This window comes from Eucalyptus grandis, chromosome 7 (assembly GCF_016545825.1).
Source record: "Eucalyptus grandis isolate ANBG69807.140 chromosome 7, ASM1654582v1, whole genome shotgun sequence".
Taxonomy (NCBI): Eukaryota; Viridiplantae; Streptophyta; class Magnoliopsida; order Myrtales; family Myrtaceae; genus Eucalyptus; species Eucalyptus grandis.
In genome coordinates, this window is record NC_052618.1 from 57,242,798 (window position 1) to 57,265,622 (window position 22,825).

Sequence of the window (22,825 nt, forward strand, 5' to 3'; positions counted from 1 at the left end):
TTGACATTACTATGAGGTTCCCACACCTGTTATGTGATGCTTGATTTTGAAGTATACACATGAGTCCGTCACCGTAATCCTACCTCAAGTTACTTCAAGGCAAATGGATGAGCTGATTGCTAGATGATATGTAAGGGAAAACATGAGTCCTTATTTGGTTCCAGCCTTACATAATATAATCATTTTGTAAAAGTACCCAACTTGCTCTACCATATTCTCAAAGATTGATATGAAAAGCAGCTATTGTCGGGAATTTTCATCACATGAAGCAAAATGCTCAAGACACAAGCTAATTAGAGGTTCGCTCACCACATAACTCAAACTTGCAATCTCATGAAAGGCATTGTGACCACTTTACAACCGGACAACCACTCTCAATTGTGACATTGCACATGCGTTTCGTCCAAATAAGGGTGTCAATAAGTTGCATGAAGAATTTTCCTTGCAAATTTTTGCGTCGCTATAATCAATAGGGACAATCAACTTTCCATAAGTTTCACAGAGGGGAAAAAGAGGAGGATCAACGATGAATTCTCTAACATCTTCACCTTAAGCGCAGGTACAAAGTAGCATTATGCATTCCCATATGCGGAAAATTAACTAAATGCCCCCAAGTTTCTTGGAGGGTTTCATGTGACCCTCCAGGTTATCAATTTTAACAATGTTTTCCCCAACCTTTCACGATCGACGAAATGTTCCCCCTCCTCTGACCCACATTCTGATCAATTTTTCTCAGAAGTTGGAGCAGGTGAGCTCATGACGCTGAATTGAACAAATTGACGGTAAAGCGTCCAACAAAAGAGGGCTAGAGTCCCAAACTCTTAACTTCTCAACAGATTGCATGTGAATGGTATTCATTGTCACCGTGAAACTTGTTGAACTATTTTCCTCCAAAAGCACCAACTGAAGGTGATGGCGTCCCCGTCAAGGTAGGTTTGCGTCGGTCGATGAAGTCTTCTTTACAATCCTTCTTCCACAATTACAGACATTGTTCATTTTCTCACTCTCAATTACTTGATCGCAATTGAAAGTTTGGGATGTTGGAAATCTAACCATGGGGAGAAGAACGCCCGCCCCCGGGACCAGGTGGGGGTGGGGGGGTTTGACAATTTGTTCAATTTCAATTGATAGGAAGCCTAAGAAAATGAGTGGTCGATCAACAGTTGAATTCGGCATGTCACGTGAAGTCACAGGCTCCGACTTCCCGGTGAAAGTTGATCAGGATATTCTTCCCGGGGGTGGGGGTTGGACCTAGTTGATTATGAAAGGTCGAGGGTGCCATTGAGTGGATTATCAAAAAATAAGGAGGAACATTGTCTAAATTATAAAACCTGAGGCGCCATACAAAAATTTCCCAAAAAATTGGGGGGCCAATAGTAAATCTCCCCGCAATTATGCTTTACATGAATGAAGAGTAAAATAATGAAATTTAAATCTGCCATGCGTATTTTGCACGACTTTAATTCCACATAATTAGTGAAGCAAACAAAATACTTCAAACCTACATCGCATGATGAACAGCAAGCAAAATCTTGGATGAGAAAGAATTCAACTCGGTGCCATATGATTGTTGAAAAATTCCTTTTTAGGGCCACTAACTATTCATGAGAGAAATGGTAATTTATACTATAGAGTTACTAGAATAACCACTCGAAAAAACCTTATCCGACTAGGCCAAACGATTAGCAATTAAATACTACTCACCCTCACCAAGCTTTGGAATTGTGATGTAGGTTCAAATCCAAAGAAAATTGTGTCAAAGATGCATCAAATCATAATAACAATGTACCGAACTTGAGTAAGTCTTTAAATGGCTCCACCCTGAATTGGGCATCCCATGGTGCCTTGTTAGCCCCAATAAGAGGTTTAATTAAGATTACGGGATAACGTCCCCATTGGACTTCCCCGCCAACTCCTTTCCAAAGGGAGGGGAGCCCACCTTGGATCCCCGTGAAGCCCTTCTTCTAGCATACTAGGCTGGGTTCAGGGAAATGAAAAGGCCCGAATAGCCCCCCACGCAAGAGGGCTACCCGGGTGGCGGCGGACGAATAGAAATCGATCCCTATGATCGAAGTAGAACTTTATCCACACAAGCAGTGGAAGTTTACATGGGACCCAGAAAGTAAACAGGCCTTTCTGTCATGTAATTCACAGGGACGACAGCAGGCATGTGGAGAGATGCTCCCAATTGGGTTGCTTGAAGCATTAATGTTGTCGATCATCAATTAGCAGAAACATCATGATATATCTTTTAAAGCAGAAAACATGGGTATTGAATTTAAGATCACTGAGGTGAAAAAACCTAATTTTTTTTGTTTCGTTTATTCAATTTTCTCAAAGCGAGTCATACCAGAGTCGATGATACCTCATATTTATATGGGTCAATGTGATTTCAATTGCAGAAGATCTTCTCGTCAGAAAATCTGCATGCGTACGTCAGAAAAAACAAAACAGTAAAGGATGCGATAACCGTTTCGACGCCACGATCAAAAGCCGCTGAACCAGGCAGAATTCACAATTGATGATAGCCATCAAGTCAAGCAAATATCCAAGTTCAAATTTTTAAAAGCAAGATATCAACACCAAGGATGGCAGTAAAAAAGTCACTAATGAACCATATCGATGGCGAAAAGGGTCGCCAAGGAAATCGAAAAGGAAAACCCTAACCTGAAGTAACTAGCGTGTGACAGAAGAAAAAGAGACCGATTTCAGCTCTCGTCGCCGACACGGATTCTCTCAGACTTCCTCGATACTGCTACCACTAAACGGACTGACTACTGTAGAAACACGACGAAGTTTTTGTGCCAATAATAGTGCCTAATCGGCGATCATCAATTCCCTCATCAACAAACTCGATGACCATCACCGTACCAGTAAGTTCGTACCCAAAAAAGCGCAGGACTAACCACGATCAGTCAAACATCCTTCAACAGCTTCGTCCCCATCTTGCAAGCCAGGAAGGCGTCGATGCTCGCGTGCTTGATCAGCTCGTCGGATAGCCTGATATCATAATCCCACGCGCCCGGGCCGTACTTATCGTGCATCTGCCACTTAATCTTCCTCGGCCTCGCCACCTCGGCCTCCGCTCCCAGCACGATCCGCGCCAGCTGCTCCAGATTCTTCTTCCGGAAGTCGACGTACCCGAGCGAGACCTCCTTGGACTTCTCCGCCACCTTCCGGAGCTCCACGGGCTTCCGCATCGTCAGCCCGTACTCCCTCTCGAGCTCCTTGGCCATCGCCTCCACCCCAACGCCGAAGATCCTCGAATCGTGGACGAAGTCCTTGAGGACCTTGGGGATGGGGTGCGAAGGATCGAGCTCGTAGAGGAGGCACTGGCTCCCCGCGCAGAGCTGCAGCAAGTCGTAGGGATTGTCCTTCGAACCGGCTGAGAAGGAACAGCAAAAGAAAACACCAAAAAAAGAAAAAAAAGAAAACCGATGAGAGGAACAATGTCGATCTTAGGGCCTAGGGTTTCGCGATCGGGGACGGAAAACTGCTGAATCGAGCGGGAAGGAGCGACATACGCGTCCGCATGTAGCGCGTGTACAGGGCGTTGGCGTAGTTCCGGCTCCGCTCGGCGGAGATGCCGACGACGACGGCCTCCCCTTTCTTCCCCTTGCGGTGCGACTTGTGGACCTGCTGGACCCAGTCCTTGACGATGGGGTCGCCCTCCGGGTCGCCGGCGACGGCGACGGAGAGGAAGAACCTGTCGCCGATGATGACGTCGAACGCGTGCTTCCGGCTGGGGTCCTTCTCGAGCTGCACCTCCATGGCCTTCATCTCCTCCTTCTGCGACTCCATGATCGCTCGCTCGAGAGAGAGAGAGAGAGAGAGAGAAACAGAAGGGTTCGCGGCGTGGGAGACGTGAAGAGCGAAGTGAGGTGAAAATGCCGGTGACAGAAAAGATGAAAAACCCTATTTTATTGACGTTTTTGTTCGGGCGGCACTTTTAATCGGATTTTTTTATTATTATTATTAAAATCGTTCGAAATTGAATTCCCCTCGAGTCCGCGAGGAGCTGGACCTTTGTGGGCCTCTGCAGCTGGCGTGGCCCAATGAATTTTCCAATGGGCCTACCAATCTCTAGGCCCAACTGAATCTGACGAAAGTCCATTGTTTAGGTAAAATATCTAGAGAAAATGAAAAATAAATTAAAGAAAACTTTTTTGCATTTGATTAATAAGAAGCAAACCGACACTTGGTAGGTTTAACTTTCGTTCGTGTTTTGATACAGGTGGGGATGCTTCTAGGATTAGCATATGCATCTGGCATAATCTCTTATGGTATTTGTCGTTTCATGGAATCCTTCTGCTGTAAATACATGTATATCTCGAAGGTATCTGTCATCGTTGGTTTTTTTCTTCTTTTTTGTGGTGCTTTTTTAAATCTTGTATATTTGAAGAGCTGCCTTGTGTTGTGCAAATGAGGAAATCCCAAACGGGCTTCAATCATACACCTAAAATGTGCTTCCAGCATCTTGGGCAAGCTGTCAAACTCATGATTTTGATCTATAGTTCGACTAAGTAATGAGTCTAATGACATCAAGCCTTGAGAGAATCCAGCGATCACTCATGTAAACACAAAGTTAATGAGTCACGTATCTACATCCCCTTAGTGCATGTCATAATTTCTCACAAAATTATAGGAATCATCCCGATTTTGTATAATCAAAGGGTCCAACCATGAACATAAAGAACCATCATGGCACGCATCGTATGTAAGCTTTCTTACTCATTTTAAGATGGGGTTGCTTATTGGATTATGCCATGCTATGTACAATGAACATGGTAGGTTTTATCAGGATAACATACTTAGAGAGATCACTTCTCAGAGGAGAAAATTGTCCAAAAAGTCCTAAACCTATTGCACTTTTGCTAATTTAATTTTAAACATTTTAATTTTGCCAATTAAATCTTAAGCATTTTCATTTTTTACCAATTCAATCATAAAACTCTTTTCGCTTCTTGCTCATTGAGTCTAGCTAGCCAATTTTGGCTATAAATTACTAACATGGACATACGTCACTGGCTTGGCACTTTTTTTTTTTTTTAAATTTTTTTTTTTAAAGATTTTTGGATTTAGGACTTGCATAGGGTCGACAAGGGTTGCCGGCTAACCTTTGCTAGCTCGGGTGAGGGCCATGATGCCCTTGCCGACAAAAGCGAGGGGGCACGAGCCCTTGCCCAAAAAGGGCGAGGGCCATAACACTCTTGCCAGATCTAGCCAGGCGAGGAGTTAATGTTTGACCCTTTGCCTTTCTTTGGCGTAAGACAAAGCTTATTTCTCTTATGTTGGTCCCTAGATGTAACTGCTTGCCAACGAAGTCTCTTCTTAAGTGGCTAGAATGTAAGTATTTATGAATGGAACAAGAAAATGGTTGATACCACCAATGATTGCGAACAGATACAAATTAATTTTCGCCTCATAGAACTTTTCAAATTGGTACGTTTGGTACATCCGTAATCCTCTTTTTCCCTCAAATTGAGATGGCCCAAACTATAGTGGGTGGATCATTTTGGCCTATCTGGGCTAATAAGAAAAGCCCAAATAGGCTTCGGTCATACCTTAAGCGCACCAAAATGTCTCTTCAATTACAACCTTGATCCCAAAACTAATGAGGACTCCCATTAAACTTGATCATTGGGGTGACTTACTAATCCCTATCCGAACCGACCCATGTCTCAAAAAATATTAAATTTTATTTCACATAAAAGACAGGGCCTGAGTGGACCCAAATGAGCCTATATAGGTAAAATCCTACCCAAGAACGAAATTGCCTGTTCATGCTGCTGTGATATGTGTTTCGAGGCTTCGAGCCTTATTCACTTGGGCAAGCTGTCAAGCCTTTTGAAGACGAAATGATATCAAGCGTTAATATAACCTGTGCTCCCTCTTTTTATCCATCACATAGTTGAACTTGATGAGTCTTATATTAAATCCAGTCGACAAATGTCCATGGCTGCATCCCCTTATTGCACTTAATAATTTCTCACAAAATTCTGGGGATGGTCTCTATTTGCATAATCAAAGGGTCCACCTGTCAAAGAAGTATCGTGGCATGCATCCGATGTAACCTTTCACGGTCCATCTAGATTGTTAAATTTTGGCGCAACACGGCAAAAAACAGTGCGTTCCATTCGATGCCTATATTGATTCTATGGTTTTGCTATAGTTGGATAATGCAATAATCTCTCGTGACTTGTTTAAGAGGATGAGAATTAGAACGTATTTCGGGGGGAAAAAAAACAGAAACAAGAACAAGAACTAGAAGGTACACTAAGGGTGCGCATGGTTTCATTTCTGTTTTTTTCGTTCCCAGAAAGAAACAAAAAAGTGTTTGCTTCCGGGGAACAGTTTCGAACAAAAGAACGCGTTTGGTAAGTGTAAAAAATCTGTTCTTGGAATAAAAAAGAACAGAAACATGTTTGGTAAATCGCACAATTTCTGTTCTAGAATAGAAAAGAACAAAACACGTTTGGTAAACGACAAAACAATTTCTTTTTTTTTTTTTTTAATAAAGTTTAAAATTGATATTAAATTGTCATTCTTATGAAATGCTCATTAATTTTATTTTGTTCATGGTTAGTGAAGACAAACATTTTTAGCATGATCATATGGCATATTTCGTATAAAATTTTGTAATTAAAGTTTGTATCTAGTAAATTCAAGTACATTTTTTTTTTTTTTTAGTTTTAAAGCATATAAACTTGATATTGATTTCTTTTACCAAAAAAAAACTTGATATTGATTTCTCATTCTCATTAAATGCTTATAAATTTAATTTTTGAAAAATGGGATGTGAAATGAAAAATATTTTCAACATGCTCATATGTGCGCCCTTAAATGAAAATTTCATACATCTCGACATGAACTTTTCCATACATAACATCACAATAATTGAGTAATATAGTTCATTGTTCAACTGCATTACAGTGAATACGTAAAAGCAATATTACAAAAGTCAACAAATCTCAGTCATATTGTGATCCCTTGCCATTTTATTTGCAATTCTTATCCTAACGCTGTTCATCTCAGATGCCTGCTCAGCCGATGTATCATCTGCAACTTCCCCTCCTGTAGGTCCAAATGGATACTCCGGATCTCCATACATGGAAAAATTTCTGTCCATCCTATCTTGATCACGAATGTAATTATGAAGAGCACAACATGCAATTACAACAAGGGCTTGCTTCCGAATTGTAAATGGAGGCATATGTCTCAAAATGGTGAAGCGATTCTTTAATGCCCCAAATGACCTCTCAATTACATTTCTTAGTGAAGAGTGCTTATAGTTGAATAACTCTTTTGTTGTTCTTGGCCGTCTCCCACTCCCTCTATATTCGCTAAGATGATACCGTTCCCTTCTAAAAGGAGTTAAAAATCCCGGAAGTGCTGCATAACCGAATCTGCCACGTAGTATTTCCCTATAACATGATATATAAAAATTTGTTATGATATTAAACCATAATATAATCACAAATGTCAATATAAACAAAGTAAATACCGGGCGGTGGTCGGGGAAATTGCAATTGAGGAGTTTCGAGTGCTGCCGAAAGCACTCGACAATCATTGGCAGATCCTTCCCATCCAGCATACACGTAAGTAAATTTCATATCAAATGAGCAAACACAGAACACGTTCTGTGTTGTAGTCCCTCTCCTGCCTCGAAATCGAACCTGCTCAGACACCGGGACAATAACATCTATATGGGTGCCATCCAGCACCTACGCAAATCTCCCTGTCAATTTAATATCAATCTAAGATTATAAAAGATTATGAAGTACATGTATTTGATAATATAAAGTTGATATAGAAATCATACCTTGAAGTAGCGTTTATGCCTAGGATCCATAAGAATTTCTTCAGGGATGACATCAAAGGACGGTGGTTTGATTATCTCTTTTGAAAGTTTGATAATTGCTTTCAACACTTTGCTGAAGTATTTGCTGATTGTTTCTCCAGAATGTTGAAATCTCTCACATAAAATTCTATTTGAGCTACCATGACAAACCATTCATAAGAATATCCCCACTTGTTCGTCTATTCTAATATATCGACTATCTTTTAACCAACCTCTTACTCTCATCAAATCACATAAATTCAGAAAACATGCCTCTCCATCCCGAAGGCTTCATATATCCTATCTCGAATGTCCAAGTAATAATCTCCTTATCCATTCGGATCCTAATAATTTGCTGTCCCTAATTGGTTCTATTGTATGCATGGACGCGTCAATGGCAACCGTGCACAACCATACTAGCAATACGGCTAACTCATCCTCATCCAAGACTTGTTGAACTTGTTCTACCTCTTCACTACATATACTATCTGATCCCTCTTCCATAGTACCTATATCATCAGAAAAATATAAAAACATCAATAACATAAGTCATAGTTCCAATTGAAGATGCCATTACATATAAGTAGGAAGAGTCTCAACACTTAAAACGACATATAAAAAGATAACATAAATAATACAATCTCTACGTTACCCCACTCAATTCATAAATCTACTAAAGATGATAAAGAAGTCCAATTCTCCTTTCAGGTGTAGATTTAATGAAAGCCACCCTCCACGAGGCACTTTCGCATGCCCGATCCACTGCTTTATTATAAAGATCTTGGTCTATCTCAGGCATAGTAAGCAGAATATCCATCATAACAGCGACGGAGAAAGGATCTTCAGGTGATGGCATAACCCCAGAGGTCGCAGAGGCACTACCGGATTGACTGGACTTAACTTTCAAATAGTCTTGGATAGCTTTGCAAGCGTCATCAATATTGTTTTGTGTACTCCTCCTTCTCCTCTTAGTAGTTGGAGTCCTATCCAATTTGTGCTTTCCTCGAGCTGAAGTTCCAGCATCTTCTGGTGTAAAGACTCTCTCATTAGTGTGATGATCACCGAAGTCATCTGTATGGCCACCACCAGCATCACCATAGGCATTGCCACCACTGTTGTCACCATATGCATTGTAACCACTGTTGTCAGCACCTACATTGGCATCACCAAGCAGGATCTTCCTCCGACCCCAGCCCATCTTCAGCAAACAGCTTGCAGTGCCATATTCCCCAGTAGCATATGTACCACCAAATACAATACAAAACTCGGGATATTGGGGAAATCCATCCTTCCTGAATTTTGCCCACTCTGCATTCTCCTACAATTTTGACAATAATGACATTTGAGGTATATAATCATACATTTTAAAATTAATATACATAATGACATCAAAAATGATCAAAAAAGTTAAAAAAAAAATATACCTTGATGTGCTCTTCCCATACGCTTGGATCGTCAACAGAAACTCTTTTATTGACACTATCCCAACCGAAGCCAGACTGAGACATAAGTTTTTGGAAACTGCTATATTGTTTTCTCAGTTTGTTGACCTTGTTTCGCATCTAGATCATGCTATATTGACATCTTGTCTGTCTAACGAATTCAGAATGTATATTCCTCCACCCTGCCTTATTGAAAGTTGAAGTGGTCCGATTTCCCTTTTTCACCTCATCCACCAACAAACCAATAAATATGTTGGTTACAGACTCGGTCCACTTCGCATTGCATGTCTGTCTCTCAGATGCCATTTAATCTTTCATCGGTTGAGCAACATATGAGTTACGAGTTAAATCAATAACATAATACTATATATGCCAAACACAAAATCATTCTCAAGAGATGCAAGCCAAGAAGACTATATAATGAGAAAATTGAAAATTGTTGAACTAACTTGTGTGAAACAGATCATAAGTTGCATTTTCTGCTACAACAAGTACATAATAATGCTACATATAGAATGCACCATGAAATTCAGCCAACACAAGGCAGCATTACCCTTGGTTATACCTTCTTACGATGCCGCACAACCACACTACACCCCGACTTCAGCCTAAATCTCCCCTTGGTGGTGAAATCGTCCTTCAACACCTCGCCACGTGCTTCACCAGCCCGTCCATTCCACATCACCATGAGCAACAAAATAACAATCGAAGGAAACCACATCACCAGCCTATTCATTCAAAAAAATCACCAGCCCACGTCCACCTCGCTAGGCTAGAGTCAGCTAAGGCTGAGCCGCAAAGCCGCTGAGCTGCACAAAGAGCTCGCTCGAGCAGCTCGAGCTGCTGCAGCTCGCCGGAGTCGAAGCTGCAGCTCGCTCGAGCTACTTGCTCCAGCAGCTGCAACTCGAGCTAGAGCTCGCAGCCGGCTCGAGGCAAAGAACTCGAGCTCGCAGCAACTCGAGCTCGCAGCGCCTCGAGCGAGCGAAGGGGGAGGCAATGACGAGCTGCAGCTCGAGCGAGCGTTGCTCCTTCGGCGCGGCAGATCTGGCCAAGCAACGCCGCTCGAGGGACGGCTCGTCGCGCCGAAGGGGGGAGCAAGCAAGGCTTGACCGGAGAGAAGGAGCGCCGAAGGGGGAGCGACGCCGGGAGGAGGAGGGCCGAACGGAGAGCAACGCGACCGGAAACGTACTGAGTCGCCGGAGTGAGGAGTCGCCGGAGAGATGGAAGACACGCCGGAAACGGAAGAACGAAGCTTCAGCCCGAGAGGAGCGACGACGAGCACGCACGAAGAGTTCTTCGCTTTGTTCCGAATTTGTTCTTTTGTTTCTTTCGTTTTTGTTCTTTTGTTCCGTCGAAGAAGTGTTTCTTTTCAAAAGAAACAACTTTTTTGTTTCTTTTTTCTGTTCCTATTTCTTCCTGTAACAAAAACAAAAAGGAACAAAAACGCAACTAAACGCGTTTCTGTTCCTTTTTGTTCCCGGCACACTTTCCGTACAAAAGTGTGCCGGAAACGTTCTTAGAAACGCTTCCATGCACGCCCTAATTGGCCAACTTGGTGAACAAGAACAAGAACTAGAAGGTACATTAATGGCATATTTGATAACGCTTATGTTCTCGGAACAATTTTTAATCAAAATGATTTTTGTGATTATGTTTTAAGGAATAATTTTTAAGCATTTGAAGCCACTAGTAACTACATAAATTTATGTTCTTGTAATAGAATTGCTTTTGGCATCATTCTCAAAATTTATACTTTAAATCATTTTCTTTTAATTTTTAAATAATTTTATTAATTTTTTTTTCTTTTCTTTCTCTTTTTCCTCGCCGGTTGTTGGCCTTAAGATGACCAACAACCAGCCAAATGAGGCCCGATGACCTTGCTAGCAATTGGGCAAGGCTTGCCTAAGCCTTGGCTGGGCTAGGCAAGGCTCAACCTCGCCCAAATCTAGTGAGGTCAAGCTCGCCTAGCCACCGGGGGGGGTTGACCTCATCGGGCCATCGCGAGGTCAGCCTTATCAACGACTAGGTGAGCTTGGCCTCACCCAGCCTAGCTAGGGCTCAACTAAGCCTTGCCCAACCGGGCCAAGTGAGGCTCGCCAATGGCCGGGGGAGGCCCTGACGAGGCTCACCTAGCCACCGACAAGGCCAAGCCTCACCGATAGCTAGATGAGCCTCTAGCAAGCTCACTGAAGCTCGCCCAACCAATTGCCGGCGATCGGTGGTGGTGGACAGCGGTGGTGGTGGTGGAAGAAGAAGAGGAAAGGAAGAAAAACAATAAGGAAAAAAGAGGAGAAGAGAAAAGAAAAATATGGGTTGGCTTAATTCTAGAATTGTTTCTGGAAACAAAGAATGCATTTTGTTTACTCTTCAATTTTGTTTTAAATCTATTTTCGGGAACAAAAAATTAAAATTTGTTCTCGAGATAAAAATTTCATCAAATAGATTTCTATTCCAAATTTACTCCCGAAAATAAAAGAATAATTTTTTTTTACTGTTTACCCGGTTGTCAAACGCATCATAATTAGCCAACTTGGCGACTTCCTTTTCGTTCCTTTGTTTGACGCACTACTGTCCCATCTAAGTAAATGAGGGCTCTTTTTATCCCAGAAGTAGAATTCTTGGTAGATGGCACGACCAATTAGATTAGGAAACGAGATAGAAAAAGCAAAACACACACCCAAAATCGTACTAAGAGGGATGAAAGGGAAAAAAATATTGCGTGGAACTTCATCCAGCGCATCGCGAAATTACTGCAACTTTATAAGTATAGTCGACTCACTCATGTCGGGCTGGCTATACACTAGCCTTTCATCATCGCTGCCACTCGGTTGCAACTGTCGGCGCGGCAAATGATCCAACACAAACCATGAATGAACCCTGTTTCAAAGACTAGCTACTGTATACCAATCGACTTGTGCTCGAGAAGCAGTCATCAATTAGACCATCTGCATCATTCATTCAACAAGGGAAGCCCCATATGGATGATCATCAAGGCTTTCGGTTCAGCTGAAAATGATGAAAGAAGATGGGATTGGGGGGTGTTGGAATGAGGATGAGTCAATTGTTCACCCCCGCTGCTTGTGTTGGTGACGTGGAGGTAGGTATCCATTGAATTTGTAGTTTCGATTATAAATTTATAAGTAAAAGTCACAAATCCAGCCCATCCAAAATGCTTTCGGGTCCATCGGGTATGGATGGGAAGGCCGGGCCTGACCGCCCCCCCAATTGATACCGGGCCGCTCAGCCATGACCCACTACCAATCGATTAAGACTCCAGACCAACCCCCGGAAATTGAACAAGGAAAAAAGCATCAAAAAGGAAAAAGAAGAAGAAAAAAAAGCGCCATGCTATTATGAAACATTTATTCTAAACTTTCTTTTATGATACAAAAAATCTCAAATTTGTACCTATGTGCCACATTTTCTTTTAAGTGGTTATTAAAGGGATATATTTCACCTCTTTGTAATTTTGAGAGCCTGCCGCATGTTCACACACTTTGAAAATACATGAAAAGAATTGGTCATGGTTTATTTTATATTTTTTCCTTTTATAGAAACCTACTGAATTTTTTTATACTATACATCTTTTAAGAAAGGACCTAAAGTGGGATCATTTCCTCAAAAAATGACCCAAAGTGGACATTATCTCAAATAATTTTCTAGAAATGGCCAACTTAGTCTCAAATGAAAACCTAAAAGCAAGATTGTTTTCACAAAAGATGGCCAGAGAAACCTCATCTAAAATAAAAATTTAAAGTGGCAAATTTAGTTTCAAATAAGTGTTGAAGCTCACTTATCGGTCAAACCTTTGCTGATGCATGTGCAACTCATGTGCTTGTTCCGTTGGCAAGGCAGCAATATAAGGGCAAATTTCGCTCATTCTTTCGCACAAAGATGCTCCCTATCATTTCATTGGAGTAATTGAATCTTCTCATATTTCTTCTATTCTTTTGAATTGATAGCCAAGGCAAAAGTGAAGTTATGTGCACTACGTTAGTACCTGAAACTTTTTGGGGTTGCCATTCGGTACACTATTGCATCCTCCATAAGCATGCTATTGATGGCAAATTTGATTATACTTAGGGCGTTTTGTAACGTTTCTATTCCGGGGAATAATTTTTTAACAAAAATATTTTTTTTTTTTTATATTCCAATGAACAATTTCTAAGTATAAAAACGCGTTTGATAACCGTAAAAATTTCTACTCCGGGAATAGAAACGCGTTTGATAAACTTGTATAATTTTTTTGTTTCTTTTAATTTTTATATTTTATTATTTTTTTTTTTTTTTCCTTTTTCTTCATTCTTCATTTTGGTCGGTCGCCGGCCTTGGTCATAGCAAGCGATCGGTCGATGAGGGCCGGCGACCTCAAGCTCGCACAAAATGCGAGGCCGAGCCTTGCCCAACCACAACAAGGCTTGGCCTCGTCGGTGGGTTGCCGGCCATGGTTGAGGCCGGCGACCGGCCAAAAGGAAGAAGAAAAAAGAAGAAGAAAAATGAGAAGAAAAAAAGTGTTTCTTGGAAGTGTTTCCGGGAACAAAAATAAATTTTTTCTACTTCTTATTTATGTTCCAAATCTATTTTCGGGAACAAAAAAATAGATTTTTTATTCCCGGAACAAAAGTGTCCCAAAATAAAAGAACAAAAATTTGTGTTCGGGAGAAACAGAAACACATCTTGCCAAACACACTCTTAAAGTCAAGTTTGCTGAAAAAAAACTTTTAGAAAGGTTTTCAGTCTGATTTTTTAATTAAGTCAATGTGGTGGATGAGCTGGAAAGAGAGAGAGGGGACTGCTTCGAATTTTTCTTCTCACTCCAGAAAAGATGGATTTGGCGTGAGAAAGTTTCAAAAGGTAGTGGAGAGTTGGAGAGTTTGCTGAAAAAAATTGACATCTACTCTTTTTCTGCTTTTATTTTTTGGGTCGAAACCCTTACTTTCCGAGCTCAGACAAAAGTAAGTGGAGCATCCTTCGTGATCACGAATGTAACGTTGCTGATACGTTACCTGGCCTTTCTCTCTGAATAAACTTTTTGTGTCTGACCAGATAAGCACTTTCCAAAACTTTATGAAGTAGTTCATAATAAACATCATTACTTTTACAATGATTATTTTCCTTTGTTGATATATACATATGTAAGATTTGAAATTATCTACCAAGAAAAGTTTACTTTTTGCTTCTTCAATTATATAAGAGGGGATACAATCTAAGAATAAGATTGTTACAGTTATAGTCAGCTAGGGAGAGCTTACTAGGAAAAGATGCGGCATATCTCAATTCTCAATGACGTGGGTTCTTCTTACTTCTTAGGGCAATTTTCCTTCTAACGTCACTGACTTAGCTTCTCTGTTTTAATCCGGTCCGCTGTTCTTGGTTCCTTGATGTTGCCACCAAAATAAGAACACGAATCACACGTGCATTAGTTAAGGAAATAATGTCACGGAGCTCTTTAATCTTTCGAGGACAAAACAATAAATGCGGAATCAATTTGGAACTTCTTCAGCATATCTATAGACAAAGCTTAGATACTTAATGATATTAATTAATTAAGGAAATTATCAGCAAACTTGGCGCCGTCTAATTGTCGAAGAATTTCCTTTTTGGACCACTTTGGACCACTAACCTTTTATGAGAGAAAAGAGTGCACTTCAATATTGCTAGAGCAACCACTCAAAAAACTTGGTCCGAGTGTGCCAACTGAGAAGAAATCAAATACTGCTCACACTTGCCCTATAGTAAAATGAGCATAAGATGATGAACGGAAGTAGTGATGGTAAGAAAGGGTTTTGAGATTCTTCTCAATAATTTGGTAAAAAAGAATATTGAGATGAGGATGCTATGTGGCTGATGTGTCTTTCCTTTATTCATCAATGCAAAATTTTCCATTATTATTACAAGCCCACCCAAAATATGTTATTAAAAGTGGGCCGAAATTTCACTATAAAATAAACAAAAAGAAACTGAGAGATTTAGCGACTATGACTTGAAAAATCTGAAGAATACGAACTTACCTCTCTAATGTGCATTGGTTTTAGTAGCACTACTTATAAAAGAAACACTAACTAAGGCTCTATTTGTTTTACATAAAATGAAATATTTGAATATATTTTCCTAAAAAAATTACTTGTATCACTTATAAAATGATTAGACGAAAAATACTTTCATCATTCACGAAAATGTATAGACAAAAATTATTATTAATAGTGAAAATATTTTGCATTGATTAATTATTTCAAGCAATACAACCGATTATTTTTAAGAAATTTTTCTAAACTATTAATTGTCCACAAAACAAATGGAGCAGGAGGAAAATTGTTTTTGGAAAATTGTTTTCTGACTTTTTGATGTTTGGATGACAAAATTGATCGATTTACAAAAACGTTTTCATAAACTGAAAATAACAAGCTTAAATTGGGAAAAACGACTTCCCCTTATGGTAATAACAAATTCACTTCCTCTAAACCACCAAATAAATGAAAATTAACTATTTTTCTTGAAAATGATTTTTATGAAGAATATTTTCCTTTATCATGAAATTTTTAGTGAAACAAAGTGCCCTAACATAAAAAGGAACTTGTTCAGAGTAGGGCAAGTGACGAAGGACTAAATACGGCTTGCACTTAGCTAACTTTGAATTTCCATCGTCAGATGTCGCGGTGGAGTACAATCCAAAGAAAATTAGGTAAAGGCTTCATCTAATTATGAAGACACCGTGCTAAGGCAGCCGTGGGCTTGAAGGTGGCGCCGGAGAAGGTAGTAGATGGTTGGGTAGCTTCACCCATTTCATCGGTATACATGCTCCACTAAATCGGAACTTTGGAGCTTGTTCTTCTGTATTCCTGCATATTCACTTCTAAACTAGCTTCTCGACTCTCCAACTTTCTTTGCTTGAGGATGCGGCAGCTTTTCAAGAAAATAATCCAAAAAATCCAAAATCCATTACACTATTACCAATCAAGTTATAAACTTTTCAATTGTGTGAATTAAACAATTAACCTTTTCACTTTTTACTAATTGAGTCCATCCGATCAATTTTTGCTAAATATTACGTAGACGTTGGTCATCTTACATTGCACGGCCAAGTCTTGACGTAGACAAATTTTAATAATATTTTAATAATTTTTTGTTTATTTTTTTGTTTTCCTTTTTTTTTTTTTTCTTTATTTTTCCCTTCGTTGGCCACCATTGGCTGGCCTGTAGATGGCAGCAGTGGGAAAAAGAAAGAAGAAGAAGAAGAAATTAAAAAGAAAAGAAAAGAAGGAAAAGATAAGAAAAGATACAAAAAATTTGACAAAGAATATTAAGATATTATTAAATTTTGTTCACGTTAGCACTAATCGTGCAATGTAGAACGACCGGTGTCCACGTTAACGATTTATGATTGAATTGATTCAATTAACAAAACGTGAAAATGTTAATAACTAAATTTACAAAATTGAAAAGTTTAAAACTAAATTGGCAAAGGTACAATATGTTTAAGATTTTTTGGACAATTTTTTTCGACCTTAAATTTATAGTATTCTCATTTGCTAGAAAAAAAAAATCAAAATTTCGCTTGCTTCCACTAAAAAATGAAATTATTTTGGGCATTCTCATAAAAGGTTAGTGTAATCGAATGGAATAGAGTCAATAGATTCAATACTGGAGTTCAGCTCGACCTGAAATATTCAAAAGCTCGATCCTGCGAGCATAGTTAGTTTTCTAAGCTCGAGCTCGACCTGAAATATTCAAAAGCTCGATCCTGCGAGCATAGTTAGTTTTCTAAGCTCGAGCTCGACCTGAATTAGTTTTCAATGAACTCGTAGTCTACTTGATTGGTTAAAAATTTTAGTCAAAGCTCGTCTTAACATGAATGGTGTAAATGTGATTGCTGAAACCCCATGTGAATGCGTGTCCACGTCCCCGGCACGGCTATTTATTTATTTCTTTTGTTGAGAAAACCTCATTTAATTTCACTTCAAATAGGTAAAATAGAGGAACAACCCAAACGGGCTTCAAAGCAATGAATATCCAACAATGATTGGGGGGGGTTTGAGATCCAGTTCAAAGGGAGGATTGATGGAGTTGGGCTTTAACGACCTAATTCGCAATTTTATTTTGGTCTTTGTAATAATGGATCAAGCTTAAATGAGGCAAAGAAGTAAGTGTGGCTGGGCATGGATAATTAAGGTCATGCGAAACGTGACTCACATCAACCGACCTCAGGCCCGCCAAAATTTCTCGACCTTCAACATAAACTCAACCCCCAAACAAGAAGTCAACAAGTTTACGAGGGTTAAAACCAAATTTGATCGATTTAAACCAAAAACTCGACCTAAAAGTCCTTGCCCGAGCCGGCCCACGACTTGACATATGTCAAATTTTATTTCAGCAAAATGACCTGGCTTGAGCGGGCCCAAATGAACCCATATTAGAAGGCTCTTGCCCAAAAAGGAAATTACGCATCCATGTCCGCCCTCATATGTGCTTCAAGCCTTATTGGCTGGGGCAAACTGTCCAGCATATGATGAGGCCTAGTTTACACAAAACAATGGAATCAAGCATTAAGAGAACTCCGTAACTGCTCATTTAATACAATCAATAGTTAAACTTGATGAGTCTCGTATCAAATCCAATTGACAAATGTCCTAGCTGTGTACGCTATGGCATGTAATAATTTCCCACAAAATTTTGGGTATGGTCCCTATCTTGCGTTATCAAAGAGTCCAAATGTCCTAGCTGTGCATGCTTCGGGTACGTACTAGTTTCCCACCAAATTTGGGGTATTGTCCCTATCTTGCATTATCAAAGTCCTAGCTGTGAGCGCTTGGGGCATGTAATTCCCACGAAATTTTAGGTATTGTCCCTATCTTGCGTTATCAAAGGGTCCAACAGGCTTGGCTTTTTTATTTCATGCTTACTCAATTTTCCCAGATAGAGGCTGTATAGACTATTGTGAGCTTTCTTTTTTCCCCAAATTGCGAAGGCCCGACTATAATTGTGGGTCAAATAATTTTGCCTATATCAAGGGACGACACATAACTACCAATTTTGATTTCCCAATTAAGGTAACTTGGTCATTTCCTAATTTAGCTTTACTAGCTGGATTAGATTTTGCTAGAAATAGGGAAAGCTTTGTATACCAAGGCGAATAAGATTATATCCACATCTGCATATCACTTGAAGACTCGAGCATATCACTCGAAGACTTTCAAGTCTTCTTTTGTTCCTTCTCCACCATCAAGTACAATCAGGCTTCTCTTATGGCAAGGGCCTTTATTTGCAGTGTGGAAGAAGCCGCAACTGACTTCGCAAACCCTTCAATCGATAATTCCAGGTCATCTCGAACAACTGTGGCGATCGACTCCTCCGACAAGGACGAGCCAGGACCCATCAAGATTCACTCTCAAGAAGGCCTTGCCGGTCGATGAATTAGGTACGGCTCCATCTCCTTTCCTGTGTGCATTCTCGTGACAGCTTTTCCTTCTTCTTTTTTTCCTTTTTTTTTTTTTTTTGGGGGGGGGAGGGGAGGAGGAGCGGGGCCGCACGCCACGCGTAATGATCAAACCTTGCGAGGGTTCGCTTTCCAAGTCCCAAGTGGACGCGGGCCCCCCTCACGTGCATGGCTAATTCGGGTCATGCAAGACAAAACTTATGGCAATTCTTTTACATCTCGCATTTGCTAAGTGCATATAATGCGGTGACGCCTCACCAACACAGATGGCATTATTATGTGCCTCTGAAAAGGAGACTCGGACCGCAGATACGATTCCCCGGTCGGTCGTAGTTGTGGGGGTCGCATTCGTCAACGCAGCTTTCCAATCCGGAGGACGGTAGAGCTTGCTGCTCTCCTCCGACTTCAAGAATTGCGACATGTAAGTCCAAGACTGATTACCTGGCATTTGGACAGGCGGGCTTTACCTCGACCCCACTGCCACTACCAGCACATGCAGAAGATTGTTGCTTAACAGGGGGACATAAACATTTTGGAAATGTTTATAATTTAAGAAATGAATTAGTAAAAATATAATATGTTTAGAATTTTTTGGATATATTTTTTTTCCAAAAAAAGAGCCATGAAAAGTTTACATTTCTATCTCCCTTCTTTCTTCTTCTTCTCATTGCGCGTGTTTATATTCTCTTTCCATCTTCAAAAATGACTATTTGTTCGCTTGTGATCACCTCCTGTCCTTTTTGTGCATGGCATACGCATATAATGAGAATAAAAGTGTCATAACCTTCATGTAGCACTTATTTTGATAAAAAAAAAAAAAAAAAACTTTTTTTCGAATCACTCAAGTATACTGACTTTGATCTCGGACATTGAAAATCCAATGTGAAAATAGATTATCATTTTTTTGAATTGACATGACTCGTTGGCAACTTGACTCAGCATATGTACCCAAGCGACATCGTTTAGCGTGGCATTTCTCAATTTAGAATTTGAAGATGGCCAAACCGACTAAATCCCCAATCAATTTAATACCCAAATTTACGAGAAGGGCATACATTTTGACTTCGTTGAGCCTTTAATCGAACGGGTAGTGAGCAATCACAATTTCAAACATCGATTCTCAAATGATTTTTTTTTTTCATAAAAGAAAAGCAATAGAAGACATATCAAAGAAATCAGCCTAAACAAATCGATTCTACTCCTAGGCAGAGACAAAAGCACTTCGATATCATCATCATTCGAAAAAAAAAAAAAAAAAAAAGGCTAGCAGAAGCATTACCTTGTTAGTGAATTTGATCAAAAGCCTCAATTTGTTGATCAGAGTCTTCAAAAACTGACGATAAGTAGACTAAACAGTTGAAGATCTAATGAAAGAGAAAAATAATATTTTGTTCATTAATTAGTGAATAGTACACAAGCCTATTTATAGGGCTTACATAACAACTATTTATAATAACATATATCAATCAAGATATATATATATATATATATATATATATATATATATTAATGGAGATATACGTGCAATCTTGAGAGATATAGATCAATAATATTATCAAAACTATCTCTAACATAAGAAAATATCCTATATAAAATCTTAAGAATATCTACTATAATATCGTTAACATCCCCTCAAACTCAACGTGACTTCAAAGAATCAATAAAAATTTGAATCAATATCAAACGGAGCCATGAAAAATGATACCAACGGCAACGAAGAGCGACGGGGATGATCTTAATCAAACTCCATAGGTGATATTCGACCAAGACTCAAGCTTTTCAAAGCTTTCACCCGGGAAGCTTACCCAACCAGAAGCATCGGCATTGGCCCAAGACGAGCTACCACCTTGACACACCTTGTTGAGCAGATGGCTTATCCCATCCAATTTGGCTTGTCTTATCATCAGTATCACTGCTGCCGTGGGCTCCGTCGCCGGGTCGTGCTCCATCTAAAGAACTACAAGCCTTTCAGGACTAGCTACTAAATTGGCGGACCCAAATTTGTCTTTTTCATGTTCATCGGATGCTTAAGAGAAATTGCTTCATATGTTTGGACATGGAATTTTGGGAACTGTAACGTAAGGTTGAACTTCTTACTTTGCTTCTTTTTGGAGCATACATAAGGAAGAGTCGCCTGCTTTTCTATAAAAGAACAGCTCCCCGAACAAAGATAGGTCATGTCGCTAGTACTGTGATCCTAAAAATCATCGCTGATGCCGCTTGATTGTAATTAGAGATATGGTGGATGGTTTGATAGATACGAACCATGAGAGAAATGACGTTTCGACGACTAGCTACTTGAAGTGGAAGGGTTCATGGCCATTCATACATATACACACGCCGAGATTCAACCAATTGATCTGCATTCCAGAAGCAGTTGGCAAAAATCCAAGACCGAAGTTTCATGGTCGCTGAATATAATATACATATATTATGAAGTGGAAGAAAACAGACTCCGTTGAAACGTCACAATATCAGCGAACGTTACTTAGTAAAAACACTCATGGGTAATGGCCTTCTCTTGGTCTTTAGCTGCCCGGTACGCACCACTGATTGGAATGATGTTTTTCGTACCCTTGACTTTGAGGCACCCTCACCTTGGACAGACCTGGTTAGTCCAAAGGGACTATCATTTCTCTGTTTGGTTAACTTCCCCTCCACTACATGCCTTGGTACATATGATCTATACCCTCTAAACTATCTCGAGTGACTCGACTTAGATTTTGTGATATTTGGAACTTACCTTATCAGGATTGATTCCCCAACTTTCGAAACTTAAAATCTACTCTTCATATTTCGGAATCCAATACCTACCATGTTAATCGGATTTAGGGTCGATTTTAGGATCTACCAAGGAATTAGCTAATTTTTTTTTCTTTTTTATTTTGTTTTATTTTTAGTTAAGTAAAATGAAAGTGAATGCAACAATAAAAGTCACCATTTGTCAATGACTCAATTGCAACTATCCATAAAAAATGAAATAAGCATGTGCTTACAATGATCTTAATCAAATGTTTATGTAGATAAAACGTTACTACTGATGTCTTCTCCTGCTTTGCCAGTTACGCCTACTCCATATCTACTTTTTTTTTCCTCCGTTCTTATCCACATTACGTGGACACTTCTTACGCGTTTTCTAGGAGTTTCCTTCGTGGGAAGGATACCGCCGCCGCCGCCCCCATCTCCATCACCGTAACCACCACATGCGTCCGTTTTGAAGCGGGGGCATGACGCAGCTTCCCAATCGCGAGTGCGCGTCACCATCACATGCGTCGGCACGGGTCCACCAGAAGTAAGCACTTACGTAGGCTCAATATCATTTGATGTAATAGTTGACCCAGCTCCTTGTACCTCTGGCGTCATCTGCCGCTCTTTGATTCTCTGACGTGCAATTATTGCGATAGGCAATCCGAGGCTGAAAATTCAGGAAGCACTATCAGATAAGAATGATATCTAAAAGTTTGCCTCCGCTGGGTGGACGCTAACCTTTCCATAGTACTGCAACGCTAAAATCATCACTGATGACGCTCGATCAAAACTGGAGACATGGTGGATGGTTTGATGACTGCGAGCCATGAGAGAATCACGTTTCAAAAGACTAGCTACTGAAGTGGAAGAGTTCATAGCCATACATACAAACATATGCACAAACCGAGATTCAACCCAATTAATTTGCACTGAACTTCAAGGTTGCCGAAGATCTATATAAATATATTATGACGTGATAGAACACGACTCATGAAAATCGTTACTTCGACCGGAAAGTACTAAAAATAGGGCCGGCGGCATTGATTGTCCCAGACCGAAACTCAAGGACCAATCATACCCGGTTTTGATCGGTCCTTGTTGAACAAACGTCCCCACATGCATGATATGGAAAGGATCTTGTCGTTATTTAGGGCTCACGTGTCGTTATTTTCCCAGACAAACTATCACGTCTCGTCTACTAGTCTTCCCCTCGACTTTGTTCTCGCATACGTATTGCTCAAGGGAATTTTCTCTTTCAGCAAAGCAGTTTGAGTTTCTTTGGGAGAATTGCTTTTTTTGAGTTCTTCGCATGATATATATTTCCAATTTTGAAGTATTATTGCCAAACTTATTATGTCGGCT

General features: G+C 40.0%; 1 protein-coding gene across 1 annotated transcript; it reads right to left on the reverse strand.

Annotated features, from left to right (window-relative positions):
* Nucleotides 1–2,775: 2,775 nt before the first annotated feature.
* Nucleotides 2,776–3,882, reverse strand: LOC120295264. Its single transcript, XM_039316261.1, has 2 exons — nt 3,525–3,882; nt 2,776–3,385 (listed from the first exon to the last, which is right to left on the reverse strand). Exons 1-2 carry the CDS (start codon nt 3,799–3,801, stop codon nt 2,916–2,918), a joined length of 747 nt encoding a protein of 248 aa, XP_039172195.1. The 5' UTR covers nt 3,802–3,882; the 3' UTR covers nt 2,776–2,915.
* Between the last annotated feature and the right edge of the window lie 18,943 nt (nt 3,883–22,825).

Excerpts from the sequence above, each read along its gene's own strand:
- LOC120295264 (XM_039316261.1), bottom strand. The coding sequence starts at position 3,801 with ATGGAGTCGCAGAAGGAGGAGATGAAGGCCATGGAGGTGCAGCTCGAG. Across the intron at positions 3,386-3,524 it reads CACGCGCTACATGCGGACGC|CCGGTTCGAAGGACAATCCC; the intron begins GTATGTCGCTCC and ends GTTCCTTCTCAG.